Source organism: Symphalangus syndactylus, chromosome 2, assembly GCF_028878055.3.
Source record: "Symphalangus syndactylus isolate Jambi chromosome 2, NHGRI_mSymSyn1-v2.1_pri, whole genome shotgun sequence".
NCBI classification, from domain to species: Eukaryota; Metazoa; Chordata; class Mammalia; order Primates; family Hylobatidae; genus Symphalangus; species Symphalangus syndactylus.
The window spans coordinates 12,356,613-12,380,784 of record NC_072424.2 but is presented as its reverse complement, the minus strand read 5'-3'; the positions used below and the strand labels follow the sequence as shown (position 1 = coordinate 12,380,784).

Below are 24,172 nucleotides of genomic sequence, written 5' to 3'. Positions count from 1 at the left end.
GCCTGCATCGCCAAGTCAATCTTAAGCCAAAAGAACAAAGCTGGAGGCATCACACTACCTGACTTCAAACTATACTACAAGGCTACAGTAACCAAAACAGCATGGTATTGGTACCACAACAGAGACATAGATGAATGGATCAGAACAGAGCCCTCAGAAATAATGCCGCATATCTACAACTATCTGATCTTTGACAAATCTGACAAAAGCAAGCAATGGGAAAAGGATTCCCTATTTAATAAATGGTGCTGGGAAAACTGGCTAGCCATATGTAGAAAGCTGAAACTGGATCCCTTCCTTACACCTTATACAAAAATTAATTCAAGATGGATTAAAGACTTACATGTTAGACCTAAAACCATAAAAACCCTAGAAGAAAACCTAGGCAATACCATTCAGGACATAGGCATGGGCAAGGACGTCATGTCTAAAACATCAAAAGCAATGGCAACAAAAGCAAAAATTGACAAATGGGATCTAATTAAACTAAAGAGCTTCTGCACAGCAAAAGAAACTACCATCAGAGTGAACAGGCAACCTACAAAGTGGGAGAAAATTTTTGCAATCTACTCATCTGACAAAGGGCTAATATCCAGAATCTACAATGAACTCAAACAAATTTACAAGAAAAAAACAAACAACCCCATCAAAAAGTGGGCGAAGGACATGAACAGACACTTCTCAAAAGAAGACATTTATGCAGCCAAAAAACACATGAAAAAATGCTCATCATCACTGGCCATCAGAGAAATGCAAATCAAAACCACAATGAGATACCATCTCACACCAGTTAGAATGGCGATCATTAAAAAGTCAGGAAACAACAGGTGCTGGAGAGGATGTGGAGAAATAAGAACACTTTTACACTGTTGGTGGGACTATAAACTAGTTTAACCATTGTGGAAGTCAGTGTGGCAATTCCTCAGAGATCTAGAACTAGAAATACCATTTGACCCAGCAATCCCATTACTGGGTATATACCCAAAGGACTATAAATCATGCTGCTATAAAGACACATGCACACGTATGTTTATTGCGGCACTATTCACAATAGCAAAGACTTGGAACCAACCCAAATGTCCAACAACGATAGACTGGATTAAGAAAATGTGGCACATATACACCATGGAATACTGTGCAGCCATAAAAAATGATGAGTTCATGTCCTTCGTAGGGACATGGATGAAACTGGAAACCATCATTCTCAGTAAACTATCACAAGGACAAAAAACCAAACACTGCATGTTCTCACTCATAGGTGGGAATTGAACAATGAGAACACATGGACACAGGAAGGGGAACATCACACTCCGGGGACTGTTGTGGGGTAGGGGGAGGGGGTAGGGACAGCATTAGGAGATATACCTAATGCTAAATGACGAGTTAATGGGTGCAGCACACCAACATGGCACATGGATACATATATAACAAACCTGCACATTGTACACATGTACCCTAAAACTTAAAGTATAATAATAATTAAAAAAGAAAAAAGTTGGGAAAGGCAAGGAAACAGATGCTCCCCAGAGCCTCCCAAAGCGATGCTGCCTTGCCAGTATCTTGATTTCAGGATTTCTGACCTCCAGAACTGTAAGAAGAAGCATTTGTAAGCCATTAAGTTTGTGCTAATTTGTTACAGCCGCCATGGGAAACTCACACAGCGCCTGTAAACTGGAAACCAGATGGAAACACCGACAAGGGGAGGAAGGAGCACACTGCACTCCCGAAGGAGGTGGTCAAAGGCCCATTCCAAGAGCTCCCTGGCATCAAGGGCAACAGTGGGTTGCGGTCTTCCCTGCTCTCTGCTCTCCTGAGGAAGTCTGTATAATGATCTGAAGAACTGAGGAGGGGCAGGCAGGACAGACCAAAACCCAGGAAGTCACAAGCCCGAGGTGGCTCCCCAAGCCTGGTCTCTGTGCTGTGGCTTTCAGGAACCCTGAGTCATCTCCTGAAAGATAAAGCCTCTTCATCAAAACTTTACATTTGTTACCAACAGTCCTGATGTCATGGATGTTCCATGCTGTGTGCAGTGGCCACACACACCACCACCCCAGCAAAGGCCTCCTGGTTACCAGGGAGAGAGTGGGTGGGAGAGAGCAGAGCTAAGCCAGGAGCTCTCAGGGAAGTCCTCTCCTTAGGAAGAGGATGTGGCTACCCGGGTACTGAGACCTCCAGCCTCTCCCTCCATCGTGGGGATGACGAGAGCCCAAGCAGATGACTTCCTATTGCTCTTGCTTTTGAAAAGCTCAGTCTGTGGGTCAGGTTGTCAGTCTGTCTGCCTGTCTGGTTCTCTCTCTGGTCAGGCAGCTGCAGAAGGACTAGTTTGATGAGATAATAAATACCAGCCTTGGTCACCATGAATCAGAGGCACACAGCCAGCTGAGTCACACACTGGGGGTGGCTCAGACAGCACTGTCGAGTTCCATCTGACCTCACTCTGGAAACGGGGCCAGCTGTTCGAATACGCAGGGCATTAAGGAACACGTTTCACTCCCAAAGCTCCAAGTGCTGTGTGTGCTCTGGCCACAAAGTGCTTTTTGGAATGGAGCTTCATCACAGCCCTTGGAACTCAAGAAAAGGAGACTGCTGATGCTGGAGAAAGGCTGGGACGGGGACAGCACTAGGGATGCCTGAAGCCATGAAGATCTGGCCTGCAGCAGTAGCCACAGTCCCAAAGTGACCTCACTTGGCTAAAAGGTGCCTGAAGTCACTAAACCATGTCAAGCCCAAACGTCAATGTGTATAGCGAGTGCTGGCTTAGTCCTTGTCATTGCAACAGGGTGTCCCCCACTGCTTCTGCCCCCTGCTTTGCCTAGGGGGCCCCAAGGCCCAGCAGGCGATGATGCCAGGACTGAGGGCTGCTCAGGGTCCAAGGATGAAGCACTAAGGGCCCAGGAACTGCAGGCCTCCCCATCCCACCTGCCCACACACATCCCTGAGTGCTGAGGAGCATCAGAACAAGTCCTCAGAGGCCGAGCTAAGGAGGCCTGCGCTCGTCCCTCCTTGCTACCAGGCTGTCCTTTCTTCTCCCCCAGAAAGCTCCAAGTACAGAGGACATCACTGGCTGGCAGGGGACATGGGCCTGCCAGCAGGACCCAGCTCCAAGAGACATCCATCTTGTTTTCCATGCCTGGTCGTGGCTCTTATATTCCATTGAAAAGCCACGCTTCGAGGTTTAGTCATCAATTTATGTTCCACTTTACTTCCCTCATCACTCCTAAAACCAAAGCCTCACAACAAAAGTCTGACAAAGGTCCTCTCAGGTTTCCCTCCCGCTAGAGATCCTGTCTGATTCTGCTTGGCTTTCAGCCTCAGCCTGGCCAACCACAGCAGCCTTGCCAGAGCTGGGGTCTCTGGCCAGCGCTGAGGTCATTTCTGCAGCTAGCAGGAGGAGGGAGTGACAAAGGACTCACATTACAATAAGGGAAAGAGCTGCAGGACACGGTACGGTCTGCATTTATGGATTTCATGGTTGGACTCCTGGGAGCTGCACACAGGCATTGAATCTCAAATGGTTCTGAGGTGTTGGGGCCTTGGAGTCCAGGGCTGCCCAGTGAGGCCTTGGATTTCTGACCCCAGAAGGTGGGGCATGGAGGAGAGACACGCAGGGAATGGATTCTTCCCTTTTGCATCTGAGCTTCTGCTTCATTCTGGAGCTTTGGTGGAGATTTAGAGCAAGACCTCCCTCTTCGGGTGACTGTGCATTGTGGGAATAACACATGGGCATTGGGTCACAGTGACCCAGGTTCAAATCCCAGCCCGGAGACCTGGGGAAAATGACATTTGGTCTCAGAGTTTGAGCATCATCTTCTGTAAAACTTCACAGTCCCCACTTCAGGGGCTTGTTGGAGGGTCAGAAGAGACAAACTGTGCCAACTGCCCAGCCTGAACTGGTGAAATGGTGAACTGATGGCCTCTTGTTTGACTCGACCACCCCACTTTCCCATTTGAGAGCCACTCACTGCTGCTCCCAGGCCTTAACCGGTTACAGACACGCTCATGCTTCAAGTCTGATCAGGGCCTTCCCCATGGAGCCCTGGACCCCTCACTTGGTTGGGGTCCTCTTTTGAGTACAAAGGGGCATTACTAAAATCTCAGTGGTGGTGGGAAAGTTCTGTCTGTCCAACTACATGCTATGCTATCTGAGGGCAGGAGTCATGGCGGATTCATCCCTGCCATCCCCCGGGGCACACAGTAGGTGCTCCTGCATCTCCTGTATCTCCTGGGGCACACAGTAGGTGCTCCTGCACCTCCTGTATCCCCCGGGGCACACAGTAGGTGCTTCTGCATCTCCTGTTGGACTGCACTGAGCTTCCTAAGGCCAGGCTCCAGGCAGCGTCCATTTCTGTGCACCCCATGCCCAGTGTGGCCTCAGCCCCTCCCTGGGAGTCAATCACTCCCGACTGAACACACTGGATGCTGTGTGGACAGCGCCCGCCAGGAGTGGGGGCTCACCAAAACAGAGCACACGCCCCCAGTCCCACGCCCAGGTCTGCCAGTGCCTCTCGTGATGCTGAGCTTGTGGCGGCCACGTACCTGATCCCCAGAGTGCGACACACTGCTGCTCGTGAGTCTGGCAGATGCCATTGTAGCAGTAGCCATCCACACCCTGACATGAGTGCCCGTCGTGCAGGTACACATTGGCTGGGCAGTGAGGGCTGGCCCCTGTGCAGAACTCCGGGAGGTCACAGGAGTTGCTGGAGTTCCTGCATGCTGTTCCAGCAGGCTTCAGCTGGAAGGAGAAGGCCATTTAGGACACATGCACCCGGGGAAAGGGAGAGGCAGCTCTCAACATTACTCCTGGGCTGGAGTGGACAAGGCCATAAGTCCCACGTAAAGGGGTGCGGATTTCAAAGGAAGTCGCTTCTAATGTAGAGAGAGCTCATTAAATCATCAGATTCTTGCTCTGGGGTTCACTGTTCCACTATAAAGTGGGTGGGACAACCAAGAGCAGCCTCTGTTTAATGTCATGCAACATTAGGGTTCTTCAAGGAACACACAAGCTGGCTGCTGGCACTTGACACCTCAGTGGAAAAAGAAGGAGGGGAGCGTTGGCTGCTGGGCTGGTTGATTCTTAAGAAAAAGGTCTCTGGGTGTCAACACCATCACACGTTTCAAGGGGACATTTGCATTTATGGTGTTAGCATGTGTGGGCAAGTTAATAAAAATAACTTTAAGGGCACAATCACAATAGCAATTTTACTTTGTCATCAAATCACAGGACTGGAACTCTCTCTTTTCCGCTTTATGGGAAGAACAGGAGAAGAACAAGGGAGAGGTAAAGGATGTTAGAAGCCATCTGACCAATGGCTCAGCTTTTTGTGGTTGAAGAAATTAAGGCTCAGAGTAGCCTGTCTGAGGCTACACAGCTAGGGACCCCTGAGAGTCCTGGGCTTAGTTCTCTGCATACTCCTCAAACGCAAAAAGGGAAGAACCCTGCTAACTTCTAGAAGACCTGGAAGTTGAAAGCAATTGTTAAAAAGTCATAACCTAAAAGTGAACCACAATCAGGCATTGCCCTGTGGTTCTCACTCCCCTTACTTGGGCATCCCCTGGGCACAGGCTCAGACTTGCTTCCCCCTTCCCCCAACTCCCTTCCAGGCACCTTCCTCCACCAGTTACCGGAGGCCAGGGAGAGCCAGCTGCTTATAACATTCCGCAGAAGTTAATCAGCATTAGGAAGAGGATGAAGGCTATTTTAAAGCTGAACATTAAAATGTTCTAAATCACCGTGCTCACGTGGGGCAGCTAAGAGGGAGTTTCCTGTAAGCAGAATGTCAGGATCAATTGCTTAATTAAAACGAAATACAACTCTACCCTTGGAACGGTTGAATCAAAAGCTCAGGCTTCTACTCTGTCAGATATCAGCTCTGAATAATGAGACAATGGAACTGCCAAAAGAAACGCAGTCCTAGCCAGCAGCAATGGCGAGAGTATAAAACTGCCATTCTTGGCGGGCAGGGTTGGTGGCACCTTCTTTTGGGAGGACATTAAGATTGAGTTGTTTATACAAAACTTCTGGGACAAGCCAGCAGGCAGACGTCTGCGGGATCAAGAAGGTGAACCTGAGTGACAGTGGATGGGGACTTGTTCTCGCCTTGCTCTTCTTGTCAGCATAGTAGGACCCCATGTGCCTCTGACGGCACAAATGGAGCATTTAAAGTTGAACTAGGGTTTATCGGTCTGATCAGTTGTCAGCCCCTAAATAAATAAACACAAGTGACTGGCAATCAAAGTGTGTATTTCACCCCAAGACTGGAAGCTAAACAATAAGAGGGGGGTAACACCAACTGGTGTGAGAAGGAGGGATAGTGTGTGCTGTGGTGACTGCTGGGAAACCTTCCAGCCACACTGCTTGCCCTGCATCAGATCTGAACCACCTGATCCTGTTGGTGACCTGGGGGTCAAGTTGCAGCTCCGGTGACTCACCTGGCAGTCTGCACAGCACAGCCCATGTGCACACACAGCGTCCGGCTTCAGGGTACAGGTGGTGGCATTGCAGCAGCGATTCTTACATTCCTGGAGAGGGGAATGGGATTTGTTTGACAGGGTCTTATGGAGTATGCACTCACTGAATGCAAACATTACACCTTAAATGGCTGAAAAAAGCAAGAAAGACCAAGAGGGCCCAGCTCCTGAACTGCACACCTGCTTGTTTCCGTCTGTTAGGAAAGCAAAGCTTCTGCTGTTTATGAACCAACTGGGTCTATGAGTCCCTGGAAAAAGCCAGTAGCACACAAGTGCCCTCATGAAAGGTAAAGCAGTTGTGACATAGGCTGGCCGGCTGGGGACCTCACTCTAGTCAGCAGTACACTGGGGCTCTGTAGAGGGGTGTCCAGGCGGATCTCATTGCAATGGTCTGCATCAAGATCCCTGGAGGACTTTGAAATTACCTAATCAAAAATATACATAGATGCATACAATCTGTACTCTTCAAAAATGAACCTTTTTTGATCTAGAGAGTACTGGCAGGAAATGAAGTCAAACCAGTGGTTTCAACCACAATTCCCTGCAATCCCACCAGGGTCGTGGATGAGACCCTTGAGCAGCCCAGGTAAGTTGTCTGGCCTGACAATTCCATCACTCGGAAAGTCAGAAATGGACATTATAACAACCAAGTGGCCGGAAGGAGGCCTATGGGCTGTGCCCATTGATTTGCAAGGGATTTAAATGGATAGATCGAGCATTAGATGTATTGTCCTCTCTGAAACAAAAGTGAGAAAAGAAACTAACTCCTTTATAGTGCTGTGCTCCACACGTACCCACTGTTTCCATTTTTTCCTAACAAAAACAAGGGATTGACATTTTTTGCTTAGTTCTCAACAAAAGGCCTACACGCATTTATCAAGTGAAGTCCCTGTACTTCAGAACATTCGAGTAACTGGAGTTTACACAGTTTAGAAGAAATGTAATTATCATAAGATGGAACAGTTCATAGATCTTTAATACTGAGTAACTTATCAATGTTCTTTTATTTTACCCAATATATGATATGCTCTGAAAAATTTATATACTATTGGCTGGGGTGAAGCTAATCACATACTGGTTTAATAATATAATACTTTACTCCGGAAAACCATCTTTCTTGAATGGATTTATCATGAGTTTTATAAATGCAATTAATAAAATTTTGTCAATAATCCAGATTTATGGCAAACCTAGATACTGAAACTATATCCCATGTAAAACTCTAATTATGCTCTCATTTGATGTTCCATTTGCTTCTATTATACAGACTTCCAAAGTTATTAAATTTTAAATTTGATTGACGACTTTATAAACATCCAGAATGTGTAATATATACAATAAGATAAAACTGTCAACCAGAAGTCATAGCTGTAAGTTTGATGACAGTAAGGGTTTCTAACCTGTGGACTTACAATTCTAAAAGAGTTTAGGAACTTTTTTTCAAAAGAGTAGTCTATTAATTGCATTTTTAAATCAGTGTCATCAAATGCACACCAATGCTATCCTGGTCCTTATGGTCTAAATGGCTCTACGGATGACACGTTTACCAAATTACAAGTTTTCTTGAAATTCCATGTTAAATCAGCCATCCTAAATCTGGGTCCTAAAATTCTTTAAGAAATATCTTCCCCCCTCTCTCAAATCACCCAGTAATATAAGCAGCAGCTCAAATGGAAATGCAGCCATGCCAAATGGCTCTGACTTCAAAGGGGATGATAATGTGAGAAAGATAACTAACTTTAAAAGATATTCGCAAGCTACTGGCATCCTATTGACTTTAAACAAGGAGATAAGGCTGCTTTCCCAATCCTGTTAGCTGGAAGAATGAGTGAGTTGTCAGGATTTCCTTATGTTGATATAAATCCAGTGCCCTGTCAGGGAAGGCTTCAGCAATCAACCTGCCTTTAAACCACCCAGGATCTATTTCTTCTGCAGTACCATATTTCTCAGAAGAGACACATTCTTCATCTGCTGCTACATTTATTATTTTAGTCCTCAGTAGAGAAGTCCAACAGAGCCAATGAATACCAAGTCTCCAAAGAAGAAAGAATAATGAAAGCATTAGAGAATTCTCTGCAAAGCCCTAACTGTCATTCTCAGGTTGTAGGTAGCAGACACAGATTCTTAATCACAATGAACTTGGAGAAGACTAGAAGCCATCTTCTTGAATATAATGGAGATTATTTTTGGGAGCAAGGGAGAAGCTCGTTTCCGTGGGGTGCTGGCAGTTGTTTTTCGGATCCCATTCACTCCTTCCCTGATGTGGTAACACACTGGGTCCCTCTATGGGCCAAGGAATGGCCAGGTCAATCTAATGCAAGGGCATGCAGAATAACCAGGGCCTGAGCACCGGGTAGGGGGATAAAGAACCTAGGTTAACAAGTCTTTTTGTCTACAATTCTTAAGCAAAGCAGTTTGGAAACTGTAAACAGGTTGTCACACTGCCAAACACAGTTTGAGTTTGAACCTTGAAACTATTATTTTCAAATAATAACTACTTGAAACTATTTTTTTGAAAAGCAAAAAATAAAGCAAATCTAAAAAGTGAGGCAAAAGGCTCACCTGTAACTTGCAAAGAAAGAACTTTGGATGAGGGGAATGAGAGCTATCTTCAAATATCAAGAAGTTATCCTATAAAATAAGGACCTTAACCACAGAAATACAAAGTTGGTAACTGCGTGCAAGCAGAGTTTGGCTCTGTGCAAGGAGGGAGTTTGTAATAATCAAAGCTACCCTATAATGTAACATGCCACCTGAAGAGACAGCACCCTGTCAAGCCACGTGACTCCTTCATGGAGAAAAGACAGAGGATCAGAATATGAATGGCTGGCACATTTTAGGCACTCAAGCATTTGCTGATGTGATGGTGGTGGGGGGATAATGATAGGGGTGGGGATGGTAGCAGTGATGCTGGTGGTGATGTGGATACTGGTGTGGCCGTGGTGATGGCAGTAGCTGTGGAGATGGCAGTGGTTATAATAGTGGGGTGATGGTGAGGGCGGTAGTGATGATGGTGGCGGTAGTGGCAGTGATATGGTGATGATGGTCATGAGAGAAATGGTGATGATGCTGGGTGGAGGAGGTGGTGGTGGCGATTGTGGAGATGGTAATGTTAGCAATGGTGGTCGTGATTGTGGCAGTGATGTGGCTGCTGCTGGTGGCATATTGGAGTAAATGACTGCTAACAAAATCATTCCAAACCCGAGAGTTCATGAAGGCTTCATGAAGAACTGTCAAATTTATTTAGATTAACAAACAATCATAAGAAGTTCAAATAAAAGACAAACCATTTTAAGCCAACATGGCCTCTCCTGAGAAATATGAGTAATTTAAACTAATTCATTTTTTCCTTTAAGAAATTAACAAGGCCTACAAGGAATTTCCCTTTTGCATACCCCAACCCTTGATGGTTTTAAGTTTTCCTCTGTTAATCTTGAGAAGAGTTTCTGTAACACTATAATTAGGACTTGCTCCTATACAGCAACCATTCCCTGCTCATTGTGAGCAAAATTAAACCCCCCTCCAGATAATGTCATTATCATGGTTAAGTTCTGAGTTTGGCAAAGGCATAAAAACATTTGAAGAAACCACTTCTGCATCACATCCCCCTTTACTCCCACCCAATACTTACAAAATTCCAGCATTCTTGCAGAAGCTGTCAGACCAAGCGCATTCCTCTTGGTATGGAAAACCTCAGAGACTTGAAGATGGGGATATGATGAACATTCTGTTTGCCAGTTGTTTATGTGATGAACACAGGAATATACCAGATGCGCCAGAGTCTCAGCGCGATTTCTCCTCCACCCTAAACTCCGTCTTTCAGAGCAGCCCTTGGAGATGCTCTTCCTAAGCCCTCATTAAGTCCATCTGTGGATTTAGCTAAGCCTGCCTTGAACTTGTCTACTATTTCAGCTTGCATAAACTCTTGAGGAGGGAATCCCACATGGAGACTGCCTGCTGTACAACTGCTTGCTTTGATTTATTCTAAACACAACCTCCTCCAGACTTTGAGGGGGCACCTGTTTTACTAGGAGGTCTCATGCTGTCTTCTCTCTTTCCTTCTTGAGATTATTCAGAGATTAAAAAGTGGCTTTTATAATTTTTATATTGATTATCTTGGGCCCCATTAAAACAAGGACATTTCCTGATATTGGCTGGAAAATAGGGTTAAGCTCTGTGCTAGATAAAAACGTTCCCTGCCTTCACTTATTGCTTCTGAAAGCTACAAGCACGAGAGGCAGAAGCCTCGAGCTGTGCATACAGAGGCATCGGCAGCAGCAAGGCAGAATTTCAACCGGAGAGGAAGCCCCTGGTTAAAAATGAATGCTGCTTATTCAGATTCCCCTCTGGTAGCACACCTTATGAAGAAAAAGAAATGGTGCTTATTAGCTATTGGAAGCTAGAATTCCAGGGCTTTCTTCTCTGTCAAACTCAAAGCTAAACGCTTTTTTATTGTTTTTGTCCTCATCTTGCTGTGAATTCTGTACCCTTCGATAGGATTATTTATATTTTTAAATCAAGTGATCACTTATTCCATGCAATAGTTAAAATTCAAGAAAGCCACCCTAGCTCATGGGGCTTGTTCAGGGTGGCCAGATAGGACTCTTCCTTCCTGAGTTCTAGTACTTTCATCTGGCTGTACAGTTCCTCCAAGTTCTCTTTTCTTTGCCTAGCCGAGGATACAAGGTTTCTCGTATCCTTGTTCTGGGGATGGTTCTTACCTCCGGCTCCCCACAGTCACACTCCTCTCCTTCTTCCACAAAGCCGTTCCCACACTTCTGGCCCCCGAAAGACTCCCTGACTTCCGGCACGTTAAAGAGGCACATCCCCATTCCTTTCTCCAGGCTGGTCTCCAAGTCCCTCCTGCTGCAACTGCTGAACACCATGGGAAATGGGAACCTGAGAAAGGAGAGCCCAGAACAGTAAGTCACAGGGCATGAAACGGCTTTGCCTGCCCTTCTTGTGCCCACAAGAAGGCACCCACTGGCCACATCTGCCCAGGTGTTCACTGGTGGTCTCAATGAACAACGCATATCGAAAAACTCAGATATGCAGTGTAAAGCGAGGCACATTCAGTTCCATCCCGACATCCATTCCGTACAGTGCCAACGCGGCTGATGAAGAAGTGCTTTATCAAAAAAGAAATGATCTTTCGATAGTTTTCAAATCAACAAGTTCAGGCAGAGTCTCATTAAAGACATTATTAATAGTTCTGGGTGAAATGATGCTATGAAAAGTGAATTCGTAGGGATTGTAGCTTGTAATACAAACACATAACAATGTCCTTACTGGAAAGTGCAAAGAAGAAAAGAGTATGAATAATGCTGTTTATTAATTCCATGGTTCCAAGGACACATGGTTCCACTGTAGGGAAGGGCCTGCTGATACGGGCATTCGGGTCTGTAAAGGTCAAATCACTGTCTTCCCCCAGCACAGCTATATGAGAATGGAGGTGATCCAGAAATGCAGGTCTTACCCTTGCCTCTAAATTCCAGGGCTACAACCGTGTGTGGCAGGGTCAGCCAACTCCCCAGCAAAGTTATGCTCTTGTTCTGTGCTCTAGAAGGGCTGCCCAGCCCCCATATACCTGGGTGGGCTGCATGATTAATTCTTGGCACTAGAACACGAGCAAAAGTGATATAGGTCACTTTTGGCTGACGGTATTTAAACGAGTATTCCTTCTTCATTTCCCTTCTTTCCCCATCTGCCAGCTGAGATTAGGGTATCCCATGGTTTTAGGAGATGGAGGAGTCAGGCATAGCATCTGGTCCTCACTCACTGTATGGAGGAAGGCCACCTGCAGCCTAGAGCCTCAGAGCATCATGCAGAAGGAGAACACGCTTCTCATATGGTAACCCACTGGGCATCTGGGGTTTGATTCCAAAGCAGCCAGTGTTATCCAACATACACAGAGTGTCTCACTTTTTACAATGCATTTTCCCATGTCTTGAGGCAGCAAGGATTATTAAGGTATAAGCATGCCAGAAACCCAGAAAGTTTTATTACTTAGAGAGGGAGCAGGGGCTGCTGTCCAGCAAACCCAAGCACCCTCTCCCGACGGAGGCATTTATAAGGATGACATTAGAACTGGATCTCAATCAATTGGCCAAACCAACGCAAGCTGCTACGCTTCCCTGATGATGGTAGACCAGCGGCCACTTAATGATTGAGCTTGGCGAATTTTGAGATCATGCTGATTTCCAGGACCAAACTGATAACACTGCACCATCCTCTCCGAGTGGTTTCCCTTTTCTTCCCCAAGTATATAAGGCATACTATTAGCCACAGATTTTTAATGACCAGGTATTTATTTATTCTTAACTTTATTTTCTGAAACTGAGTCTCACTCTGTCGCCCATGCTGGAATGCAGTGGCTTCACTGCAACCTCCGCCTCCTGGGTTTAAGTAATTCTCCTGCCTCAGCCTCTCGAGTAGCTGGGATTACAGGCGCCCACCACCACACCTGGCTCATTTTTTGTATTTTTAGTAGAGATGCAGTTTCACCATATTGGCCAGGCTGGCCTCAAACCCCTGAGCTCAGGTGATCTACCTGCCTTGGCCTCCCAAAGTGCTGGGATTATAGGCATGAGGCACTAAGCCTGGCCCTTAACTTTTTTTTTTTTTTTTTTAACTTTAATTGTAGGTTCAGGGGTACATGGGCAGGTTTGTTGTGTAGGTAGACCGCATGTTAATGGGGTTTGGTGTACAGATTATTTCATCACCCAGGCAATAAGCCTAGATCTCCACTGGGAGCTTTTTGATCCTCTCCTTCCTCGGTGTCTGTTGTTCCCTTCCTTGTGTCCATATGTACTCGATGTTCAGCGCCCACTTATAAATGAGAACATGCAGTATTTGGTTTTCTGTTTCTGCATTAGTTTTCCCTCCAAGTGGTTTCTATCAACCTTGGGCTATTAACTCTGGAGTATATTAATAATTCTAATCTACAAATAAATTAATAAGTGAAAGTGCTCCTCTGTGGATGCAAAGGCAACATACCAGGACTTACTCATAGTGCTGTAACAATCTTGAAATCTTTGTAACTTCCCCTGGCAGACAGACTGGTTATTCCTGGTATCCAAATACACTAACTAGGTTCAAACAATGATCCACAAGAAAAATGATAATGTTTTTGCAATTTAGAAGGGTTTTATATTGAAGTAATTGGTATATTACACAGGGACTTAAAAGCAGTTCTTCTCTTTGCAAAAATAAATAAATAAATTTCATGGAGGTAAAGCTGGAAACTTCTTCTGTATCTGAGAGTTTTCCTAGGACATATATGTCTCCAGGCCTGATCTAGGAGATGAAACATCATTCTCACTCAATGATATGCAACTTAGTTCTGCGACAAACCGTTATCAGTTCATTCTAGAAGGGAAGTGATTTCTAGAAAATATTAATTAGGAAGGACCCTAGGATAAATGGTAAGTCTCAGGAAGGGTTTATAGCCAGAATCACAGCAATTAAAGAAGCTTGGAAAAGAGTGATCCGAATTGTCCTGTTTCCCAAAGGAGCAGAGAATGTCCAAAGACCCCAGGGATTGGAGAGCTGAGACCAGCTCCGTTCACTAAGCTCAGACATGCCTTCCCCATCTCATTCCTTTCAAAGTAAGAAATGCATAAACGTTGGGTGTTTTGGGGGTTTGCCATCCAAATAGGATGAAGGAGAACAGTTTTAGTCCAGGATTTAAACTTCAGAATGTGTAGGAGAGGAGAACAGAACAGATCATCACTGGCAAAGATCATCATTGTATTTTTGTGTCTGCACTGGGTATTGTCAGATGGTATAGTGATCTGTGTAATAACGTATTTCTACTTCCCTTAGCTTTTCCTCATTCTGCTGAAGGACAACTCCCAAATGTTAACAAAATTATTTCTCATTTAGAATCATGCATACGTAAATAGTCCTCATCCAATTCACGGGTTTTCAACCTTGCTCTGAGGAACAGCATCCTGGCATTAATTCCTCAGGGATGCCTCTGTTTTAACAGGAAAGTAGCGATGTCCTCCTCGGATGCAAAATGAGGTCTTGATGAATTCACCAACACTGAACAGATCCTTTCTCAGGGCCCCTTTCCACATGGCCTGAGCTCACCAGCATGCCGCCTGCCTTCCAGGTCAGGGCAATTCAAACTTCCAGCAACTCCTGACCATGGGTGACAGCTCCAGCCATGAGCAGATTGAGAGGCTTCTCTTCCTACCAACCTGGGGTTTTTCTGACTTGCTCAGGGGACCCAGCAAGGTCAATGGGGAGTCCAGCAGCCCTTCCACAAACATTCCTGCCATTTCCTCGGACTGAGTCAGCCAATATCGCTACCATTTCCTCTATGTAATGAAGAAAAAAATGCCTCGTTTATTGTTCGAGAACTTAATTTTGATGACGAATGGTGATGAGGCTGAGAAGTATTTTCTACCTGTAGGATGTCGTTACTCATCCCATCCTTTCATGATTTCTCAGCAAGGAGGCAGGTGACTATTCACTCTGATAGGATACTTATGAACCCTATTTGGGCATTTAGAGGAAGTCAGGCTTTAGAGGAAGAAAATCAGAACGGCCTATCACACATCATTCCATTATTCCCCAAGTATTTATTCAACACCGACTAGGTGCCAGGCATTGTTCTAGGCTTTGGGGATATGGGAATGAAGAGAACAAAAAAATCTCAGCCCTCATGGAGCTTGCATTCAGTGGGGCCAAGAGATAATAGGCAAGCTAAGGGAACAGAATGAGTTATAAAGAGCAGAAGTAAGGAGAAAAAAAATAAAAGAGCAAGGGAATAGGGTGTGTATTGAACTTTTAGGGACAGTGGACCTCACCAGGAAGAGGGTCATTTGAGTCCCTCACCCAAAGGGAAGAAGGTGTGAGGGCACCTCGGGAAAGATCTGGTACAAGTGTGCACAGACAGGACTGGCCTGGAGGAACTTACTCAACAGTGGGAAACAGTCTGCTCTTCTTGCAGACACACACCCAGAGAGGCAACCCCTTTTCTACTTGGCATCATTCTTAGATAGGTCAAGGTCATGCTGATGGTGAGAAGATCCCATGGAGTGTCAACACAGCGGGAGCTATGCCTCTGTATGGGCCAGGCACTGGGAATGACTGAAGGTATTTTTATTTATTTTAAATAATTTCAACTTTTATTAGCGATGAAGGGGTACATGTGCAAATTTGTTACATGGGTATATTGCATGATGCTGGGGTCTGGGGTCCTGTCACCCAGGTAGTGAGCATAGTACCCAATAGGTGGTTTTTCAGCTCTTGCTCCCCTCCCATCCTCTCCCATCTAATAGTCCCCAGTGTCTGTTGTTCTCATCTTTACATCTATGTGTATTCAATGTTTAGTGCCCACTTATAAGGGAGAGCACATGGTATTTGATTTGCTATTCTTGCACAAATTTGCTTAGGATAATGGCCTCTGGCTCCATCCATGTTGCTGCAAAGGACATAATTTCATTCTTTGGATGGCTGTGTAGTATTCCATACCATGTTTTCTTTATCCAATCCACTGTTGAAGGGCACCTAGGTTGATTCCATGTCTTCACTATTGTGAATAGCGCTATAATGAAAGTATGACGGCATATGTCTTTTTGATAGAATGAGTTATTTTCTTTTGGATATATACACAGTAGTGGGGTTGCTGGGTCAAATGGGAGTTCTGTTTTAAGTTCTTCGAGAAATTGCCAAACTGCTTTCCACAGTGGCTGAACTAGTTTGCATTCCCACCAACAGTGTATAAGCATTCCCTCTTCTCCATAGCCTTGCCAGCATCTGTTATTTTTGACTTTTTAATAATTTCCATTCTGACTGGTGTGAGATGGTATCTCACTGTGGTTTTGATTTGCATTTCTCTGATGATTAGTGATGTTGAACATTTTTTCATATGGTCACTTGTATGTCTCCTTTTGAGAGGTGTCTGTTTATGTCCTTTGCCCATTTTTAAATTGAACTATTTGTTTTTTACTTGTTGATTTAAGTTCCTTGTAGATTCTGGATATTAGACCTTTGTCAGATGCATAGTTTGTGAATATTTTCTCCCATTCTGTAGGCTTTCTGTTGATAATTTCTTTGGCTGTGCAGAAGCTCTTTAATTAGGTCCCACTTGTCAATTTTTGTTTATGTTGCAATTGCTTTTGGGGACTCAGCCATAAATTATTTGCCAAAGCCAAAATAAAAGGCATCCAAATAGGAAAAGAAGAAGTCAAACTTTCTCTCTTTGCTGACAATATAATTCTATACATAGAAAATGCTAAAAATTCTGCCAAAAGGCTCCTAGAGCTGATAAATGAATTCAGTAAAGTTTCAGGATACAAAATCAATGTACAAAAATCAGTAGCACTTCTCTACATTAATAATGTTCTAGCTGAGAACAAAATCAAGAACACAATCCCATTTACAATAGTCACACAAAAAAGGAAATACCTAGGAATCTATCCAGCCAAGGAGGGGAAAGTTCTCTGCAAGGAGAACTACAAAACACTGCTGAAAGAAATCAGAGATGACCCAAATAAATGAAAAAATATTCCATGCTCATGGATTGGAAGAATCAATATTGTTAAGATGTCCATACTACCCAAAGCAATTTACAGATTCAGTGCTATCCTCATCAAAATAACGATGTAATTTTTCACAGAATTAGAAAAAACCATCCTAAAATTCATAAGGAATCAAAAAGAAGCCTGAATAACCAAAGCTATCTTAGGCAAAAAGAACAAAGCCAGAGGTATCATATTATCTGACTTTAAACTATATTACAAGGCTACAGTAACCAAAACAGCATGATAGTGGTACAAAAACAGACACATAGACCAATGGAACAGAATGGAGACCCCAGAAATAAACCCAGACACCTATAACCATCTAATCTTTGACAAAAACGACAAAAATAAACAATGGGGAAAGGACTCCCTATTCAATAATAAATGCTGCTGGGATAACTGGCTAACCATACGCAGAAGACTGAAACTGAACCCCTACCTCTCACCATTTACAAAAATTAACTCAAGATGGATTAAAGATTTAAAGGCGTTTTTCATAAGAACTCCAAACCCTTATTCCCACACCTTTTTACTTTTTTTAAGCAAACTGCTTTTTAAGCAGGCAAAGGTCTGCTCCTCATCTCCCTTTTTCTGCTCTAAGATAGTCTCATTCGATCAAAACACAGAACTAGGTATGGAAAACTTACAGCAAACCCAATGACCGCCCCCCAATACAAAAAAATTTGATAAATGAAAATTACTTCAAATCTTAAGAGATAAGGGAAATTTGCCAGTAGCAAATATTAGATTCCTCTAATGGTAACACCATCTTAATCCACACATATTAGAATATTTTCTACCTCCTAAGTAGCCACTAGTTACCTAGTGCCTAGAGCAGAGCAGGTGCCAATGCTCGGCAAGGCCAGGTGCATCACCTGCTCCCCAGGTGCTGACTCTGCCTACACACTTCTGATGATGGCAGAATACAACTTGCAGTGGCAAATTCACAACTCTCTCATTTATTCACTCACTTATGGAGCAATAGTTTTCAAGTGTCTATTATACTCAAAGCACTGAAGAGGATCCCAATTCCAATAGGACCTGAACCTGGCCCCGTGCCCCCCTTGCCATGCTCCTTCCTTAAGGGATGTGCCCACCCTCCCATCTCATTTCCTCTCCAGCCATTCTCCAAGGCCCATATAATTCCACTCCTCCAGAAATGGTCTTTGAAGTCCCAAACCCCCAGAAACATATCTTTTATGCCACATAAATGGAGTCTGAGTGGAACTGCAGTCCAAGGCTGTGTTGTAAGTTCTCGTTGCCTTCATGTGTCACCATATTCTGGCCACAACATTATAAATTCCCAAGACTAGTAATTGGGTCAAAATATATACTTTATTGGCATAACTATTTACAGAGTACCTGCTTTTAGCTAGGTGATGCTTTCTCATGGCAATATTTTTCTTCTTTTATACTTTTTTTTTAAATTTAAAATTTTGGAACAATCCAATGAAACAGTTATTATTGTCTCCATCTGCAAATGAGGTGAAGGGATTTGACAGTTCCCAGGGGATGGCAGTACTAGATTTGATCAGTTCTTATGATTCCATGTTCAGGTACTAAAAACCATTTTATTACCAGTGCCAGTTCGGCACTGGATGACCAGCAGTGAATGCTGAAACACAGAAGGTGATTGATTAACCCTCAATGTACCGATTTAAACACAGTAGACAAATCCTGCTGTGATCCCACATATGCCTGGACCAGTGATTCTCAAAGCATGCTCCCAGGACAAGCAGCACCAGGAACTTTCTAGAAATGCACATTCTTAGGCCCCGCTCAGATCTACTAAGTCAGAATAACTCAGGGTAGGGGCCTAGCAACCTGTATTTTAATAAGCTCTGCAGACGATTTGCTAAATTGATGTCGAATTTACACAACATAAAATTCATCCTTTAAGTCACTTCAAAGTATATAATTCAATGTTTTTTTCCAGCACATTCACAATGTTGTGTAACCATCACTACTAACTGTGGAACTTTCCCCCACCCCTCAAACAAACCCCACATCCATGAAGCCATCACTCCTCATTCTCCCTTCCCCACCCAGCCCCTGCCAACCACGAATCTGCTTTCTGTCTCTACAGATCGCCTGTTCTGTTCATTTCATGTAAGCAGAATCCTATACCACGTGCGTGGCCTTTTGTGTTTGGCTTCTTTCCCTTAGAATAGTGTTCTCAAGGTTCATCCACATGGTAGCATGCCTCGGAACCTCATTCCTTCTTATGGCTGGATGATACTCCATTGTAAGTGAGACCATACCACAATTTGCTATCTGCTCATCTGTTAATGATCCAGGTGATTCTGATGTCCATTAGAGTCTGGAAACAACCTACCTAGATTTAAAATTCAAATGTTGTTGTACCTATTTGTGTTGTAACAATAAAAAGTGCAATCTAGACTTACCATGAGCCACTTGTCATATCCTAAAAAATAATTCCGTTTTGCTCTCTCATCCCATCTTCTAAGAAAAGCCCAATGTATAGCATTTTGAAAACCTATCTGATTTTATGATCACACAAAAGATGTGCCAACGGACAACAAGCGAGGCAAGGAATCATAGGCAGGATCTGTCGGTGCGATCATTCTGCTATTGCTCACTTAGCCATGCCAGAGAGAGGATGCTGGCAAGATGCTACTGATCTGATTTTAGGCATGTGCTAAAAATCCCAAGAGTATCTGTCTTATAAACAAACTTCATACCAGAAATGAATTTTCGAGTATCTGGAAGTGTTACGTTAAATTGATCAATCCTCATACTGCACAGTAATTAAGGTGTAGGAAAGGTTCATGGTTGTGAACAGAGTGATGTTTCCCTTCCACTTGCTTCCAAATCCAAAGTATGGTAATTGTGCCTCCTTTGTGCTTGTATTTTTCTTATTTAATAGCTTTATTCCCTGGAGCATCCATGAAAAGAACATTGACTTGGGCCAGGTAGTTGCTCATGACATCAAAGATCTCATACAGCCCCTCATCTGTGGTTAAAAAGACAAGCCTTGGTTTCTTCCGTAGCTTTTGGCAAGCTCATCGCAATGTACTTTTTAACATGTCTAATAAATTATCCCAAATGTGCCAGGACAGCAGCTAATTGAAGTGACATATAGCAGTGATAGACTGGTGCAAAGCAATAAAACTGGAGAAGTACTCAGGAAAGAAGCCCTTTAGCACGATCCTTTCCCTTGGCGTGAGAATGCTTTAAAATGGTTATACCTGCGGCCCAGGAAAAAAAAGTGCTGCTTTCAGCTCAGAGGCAGAGAATTTATCTCCAAAGCCATGGCAGGGTGACTGTGGCCCCCACTACGATGTGACCTCTTTTGTTAGCCTTGCTTTCCCTTTTCTTTAATATTTAACTACCAGGGACACTTGGGGCAAGTTTACCGTGTTGAATGCAAGGTTAAAAATAAAAAGAGGATGAAACAGAGAACAGCTGGGCGATTTTGGGAAAAAAACACCACTTTTAAAAAGAGGAATGCCACTTACAGCTCCCCACCATAAAGGCAGTCGCGGCTTCATATTTTAGCCATCACAAAGCTGCCAAGTAAAACATTATTAGGGGTTACTTTTACTTTGAAAAATCTGCAGTCAGAAGGTTCTTTTCTTGTAGGAGCCTATTGTGCGTCTCACTGCTATATTCTTGGGGGTGAATCACACTAGGCAAATTTATCGACCTTGACAGTAGAAGTCGGGAGTTACCTGACTTGCAGAAGCTCTCTGGGTATGATTCGGAGACAACTGCTTTTCTTGCTGGAAATTAGGCATCTAGAGAAACCAGCTATAATCAGGCTGGATTCAGGGGGACTGCAGGTCAGGGTCCCGCTGCTTCCCGTGACTCTGCGGCCTCATTAATAAACACGCACTGAGTCTAGGTTCCCCAGCTCCAAGCTCAGGGGCTGACTCTGTCTGAGTGCTGATGGCAGGAAAGGAGTGGAAGTGACCGAGGAAGAAGGATGGAACAGCCGGGCAGCGGCTGAGAACAGCTTGGAGCTGACACAGCTGTGTGACAGGAAAAGCCAAAGTTGCAGGGAACCGGGGATGGGAATCCATCCAGATTTTTCAGTTTAAACTGATTGGGGGGAAAAAACAAAACAAAACAATAACACCAAAAACAACCTCGCATCGTCCACAGCTGATAAACGATTAGATGGTAAAGGGCTAACTGGTTTTGGAAAATATGTTGCTGACATTCTGCTTCCCACTGGTTTCTTTTTGCAGACCGAAATGGAGTTTTGTTTTTTTCCTGACAGCAGACGCCACAGATTGGGCAGACCCAGGAGGCTCTTCTTTACCTGGGTGTGTAGTGAGAAGTAAGGTCGGAAGCCTATGTCTGAGCAGCCCGTCTAGCTGTACTTCATTGAGCCTCTGTTTTCACATCTATAAAATGGGGATAACAGCTACCTCATTGCACTGAAGTGGAGGATAAACGAGCTTCGAACAAAAAGATGAAAGTCTGGTTAACTTCCAAGCACTGTGAAATGCTAGCTCGCAGTACTGACAGGCAAAACATGTGTCTTTCTTTCTCCCATTGAGAGCTGCCCTGACGGCGAATGCCCCATATATGATAGTGCCTACGAACATTTCCAATATGGCATAGGATATATTACTTGTAGCCAAAATATAGCAAGCTTTACACTGTAAAACCACAAATACAAGTAAATTTGAGAGCAAGATCATTCAGGAGGCGAAGGGATGAGCAAACAGTTAAAGATCATTCCCTCCGTTTAATACATAGATGGTGTCAAAGAAGCAGAAGAGCCTGTTCTGTTGGAAGGGCCAGTTTTTCTTCAGCTCAACAAGAGCATGTAGTTAGGAGCACAACCGACCAATGAAGCAATCCACAAACAAAACAAAAACGCCATTTAGATGGCTGTTACCTGCTACGTGGCTGTGGTTGTCTTCCGTTCGTGAAAGCTTTTTCTGGCCCTTTTCCTAAAGCTCATGTCACACGAGCTCACCCCACACTTTCTGTCCACTTCCTGGCCACAGCCAAGTCCAGGCACTGAGCTCAGAGTGAGATGTGGCCACAAATTGTGGGATCCATTCTCCGGAGAAGACAATCTAATGATTCTTCTTCTTTTTTTTTTTTTTTTTTGATGTGGAGTTTCGCTCTGTAGCCCAGGTTGGAGTTCAGTGGCGCGATCTCGGCTCACTGTAACTTCCGCCTTCCAGGTTCAAGTGATTCTCCTGCCTCAGCCTCCCGAATAGCTGGGATTACAGGTGCACGCCACCATGCCTGGCTAATTTTTTTGTATTTGTATTAGAGATGGGGTTTTGCCATGTTGGCCAGGCTGGTCTCAAACTCCTGACCTCAGGTGATCCACCCGCCTCGGCCTCCCAAAGTGCTGGGATTACAGGCGTGAGCCACTGTGCCGGCCACATCTTTTATCATTCATTCCATGACTAGCTTGCTGAGCTTTTCCAAAAACCACTTAGCAATTCTTAGTTCACAGCCAGTTCTACTTATTCCTAGTCCCTTGAGGAGCATAAGCCCAACATGAATGCCCTCTTCTCTTCCCAGGTGAAAGCGAGTTCCTCTTACAGTATGAGGGGGCAGGGGACCGCAGTGTGGGGAATGGACGTTGCTTGGACAAGCTGCTAACCAAAAATTCTAGGGCCATCTTCAGGAGAATCTTAAGGTCTTTCCCCAGTTATGCCCAGGATTAAAAACTTTTAATCACCGTGCACAGAATTTATGTGCAACCAAGTAGCACGCCTGGTAGGCCAGGGCGGTGGCATTTGTACTTGCAGGTGACCGGCCTCATGTCCAGTGCTGTGGCAGGCCTGCTGTGGATACAAGAAGGTCATCTCATTTTAGGGGCTTTTTACTCCATCCCGCCTGGAACAGGGCTGGCTAGGAGCCACCATTTGTTTAGTGAACCCCTGCTGGGGACCAGGAGCCTGGCAGACATTCTCTCACTGACACCTCTGGGAGCCAATTATGACTCCTATTTTAGAGATGAGGAAGCTGAGTGCAGGCAGTTTGGGTTCCTTGCCAGGACCCCGCAGTTCCTGCGTGGAGACTGAAAGCACAGATCTGACTGGAAGGCCTGTGTTCTTCCCACTCAACCACACCGTCTTGAGGGCTATCAGGAGCTGCCCCAGGGCAGGGCCTCTGGGCAGCCTCAGGCATGACCCAGCACAAATGGCTGTGCCAGCAGCAGTAGTATCCATGGGCTGGGAGAGGCAGCTGCTCCGATGCCTCGGGACAGAAGGAGCACCCAAGGTCCTGCACTTCCTTCCAGGTGCACCTTAGAGGACTTTCCTAAAGGTCTTTGGTGTAACAGAAGACAAAGGCCAGGTCTTGGGATTTATCCAGCTCACCTGAGGTGATACCTGGGCCAGATCCTGCACACCTGAGGAGGGCTTCGAGCCCCTTCGGACCCTAATGAGCTGCAGGCAGGGGAAATAGGCGCCCTGCCTCAAAAACCTCGTGACTCCTTGCAGTGTGATGGGAGAGGGAACTGGGCCTGAGTCCGCCCACTCTGCCTGCCCAGCGGTGCACAGGGACACAGCACTGAGCACACAGGCTCAAACGATAGAACAGAACTGAGGTTGAAGCTAATGGGGCAATCCATCCTCACGTCCACTCCAGAAACAGAAAGTGACTGCCTTATAACTGGCAGCTGACACAGTGGGCCAACCAGATGGACCACAGAAAGCTAAGAAAACCACCAGGCCAGGAGCAAATGATCAGAAAGATCCTTAGTAGGCCATTTCCATTGTTAATAGCAAACACCTGGGCCCCAGAATACAGCCATCTGCAGCACATTATAATTCAGGGTCTTAACTTGTGAACTTTGACCTCTGCTCCTCCTCCCTGAAAACAATTAAAGTGCAAATATAATTTCCCAGAATTTTTAATAAAGACACCAGCTGAGCTCTGGTCAGTTGAGACATGTACAGGAAGCTTCTGGATGTTACCAGAAAGTGGACTTTTCACTTCTGAGCTATGATGGCTATTTCTTCCTGAACCAAGTCCTGAAAGGCCAAGAACCCAGGGGCGGGGGACACAGTGTCCATATTAAAAGGACACGAGGCCATGTGTCAGATGAGCTACTCAGCTTCATTGCAAGAAATGGCTGCTGACTTTGTGTGGGGGTTGTTGGGGGACCAGACTCTCGTAGACATGGACAGACGCAGTGGTTAATAAGGGACAGTGGGCATGTCTGAAAT

The 24,172-nt window shown here is 44.8% G+C and overlaps 1 protein-coding gene across 2 annotated transcripts in view; it reads right to left on the bottom strand.

Moving 5' to 3' along the window:
• The window catches only part of ADAM12 (ADAM metallopeptidase domain 12), a 384,755-nt gene that overhangs the window by 48,115 nt on the left and 312,468 nt on the right, over nucleotides 1-24,172 (bottom strand). For both annotated transcript variants that reach the window (XM_055245748.2, XM_055245760.2), the window contains exons 12-14: nucleotides 11,190-11,367; nucleotides 6,430-6,519; nucleotides 4,537-4,732 (exon numbers count right to left, since the gene is read on the bottom strand). In XM_055245748.2, the coding sequence (XP_055101723.1) occupies nucleotides 4,537-4,732; nucleotides 6,430-6,519; nucleotides 11,190-11,367 (464 nt within the window). The remainder of the gene's footprint in view (nucleotides 1-4,536; nucleotides 4,733-6,429; nucleotides 6,520-11,189; nucleotides 11,368-24,172) is intronic.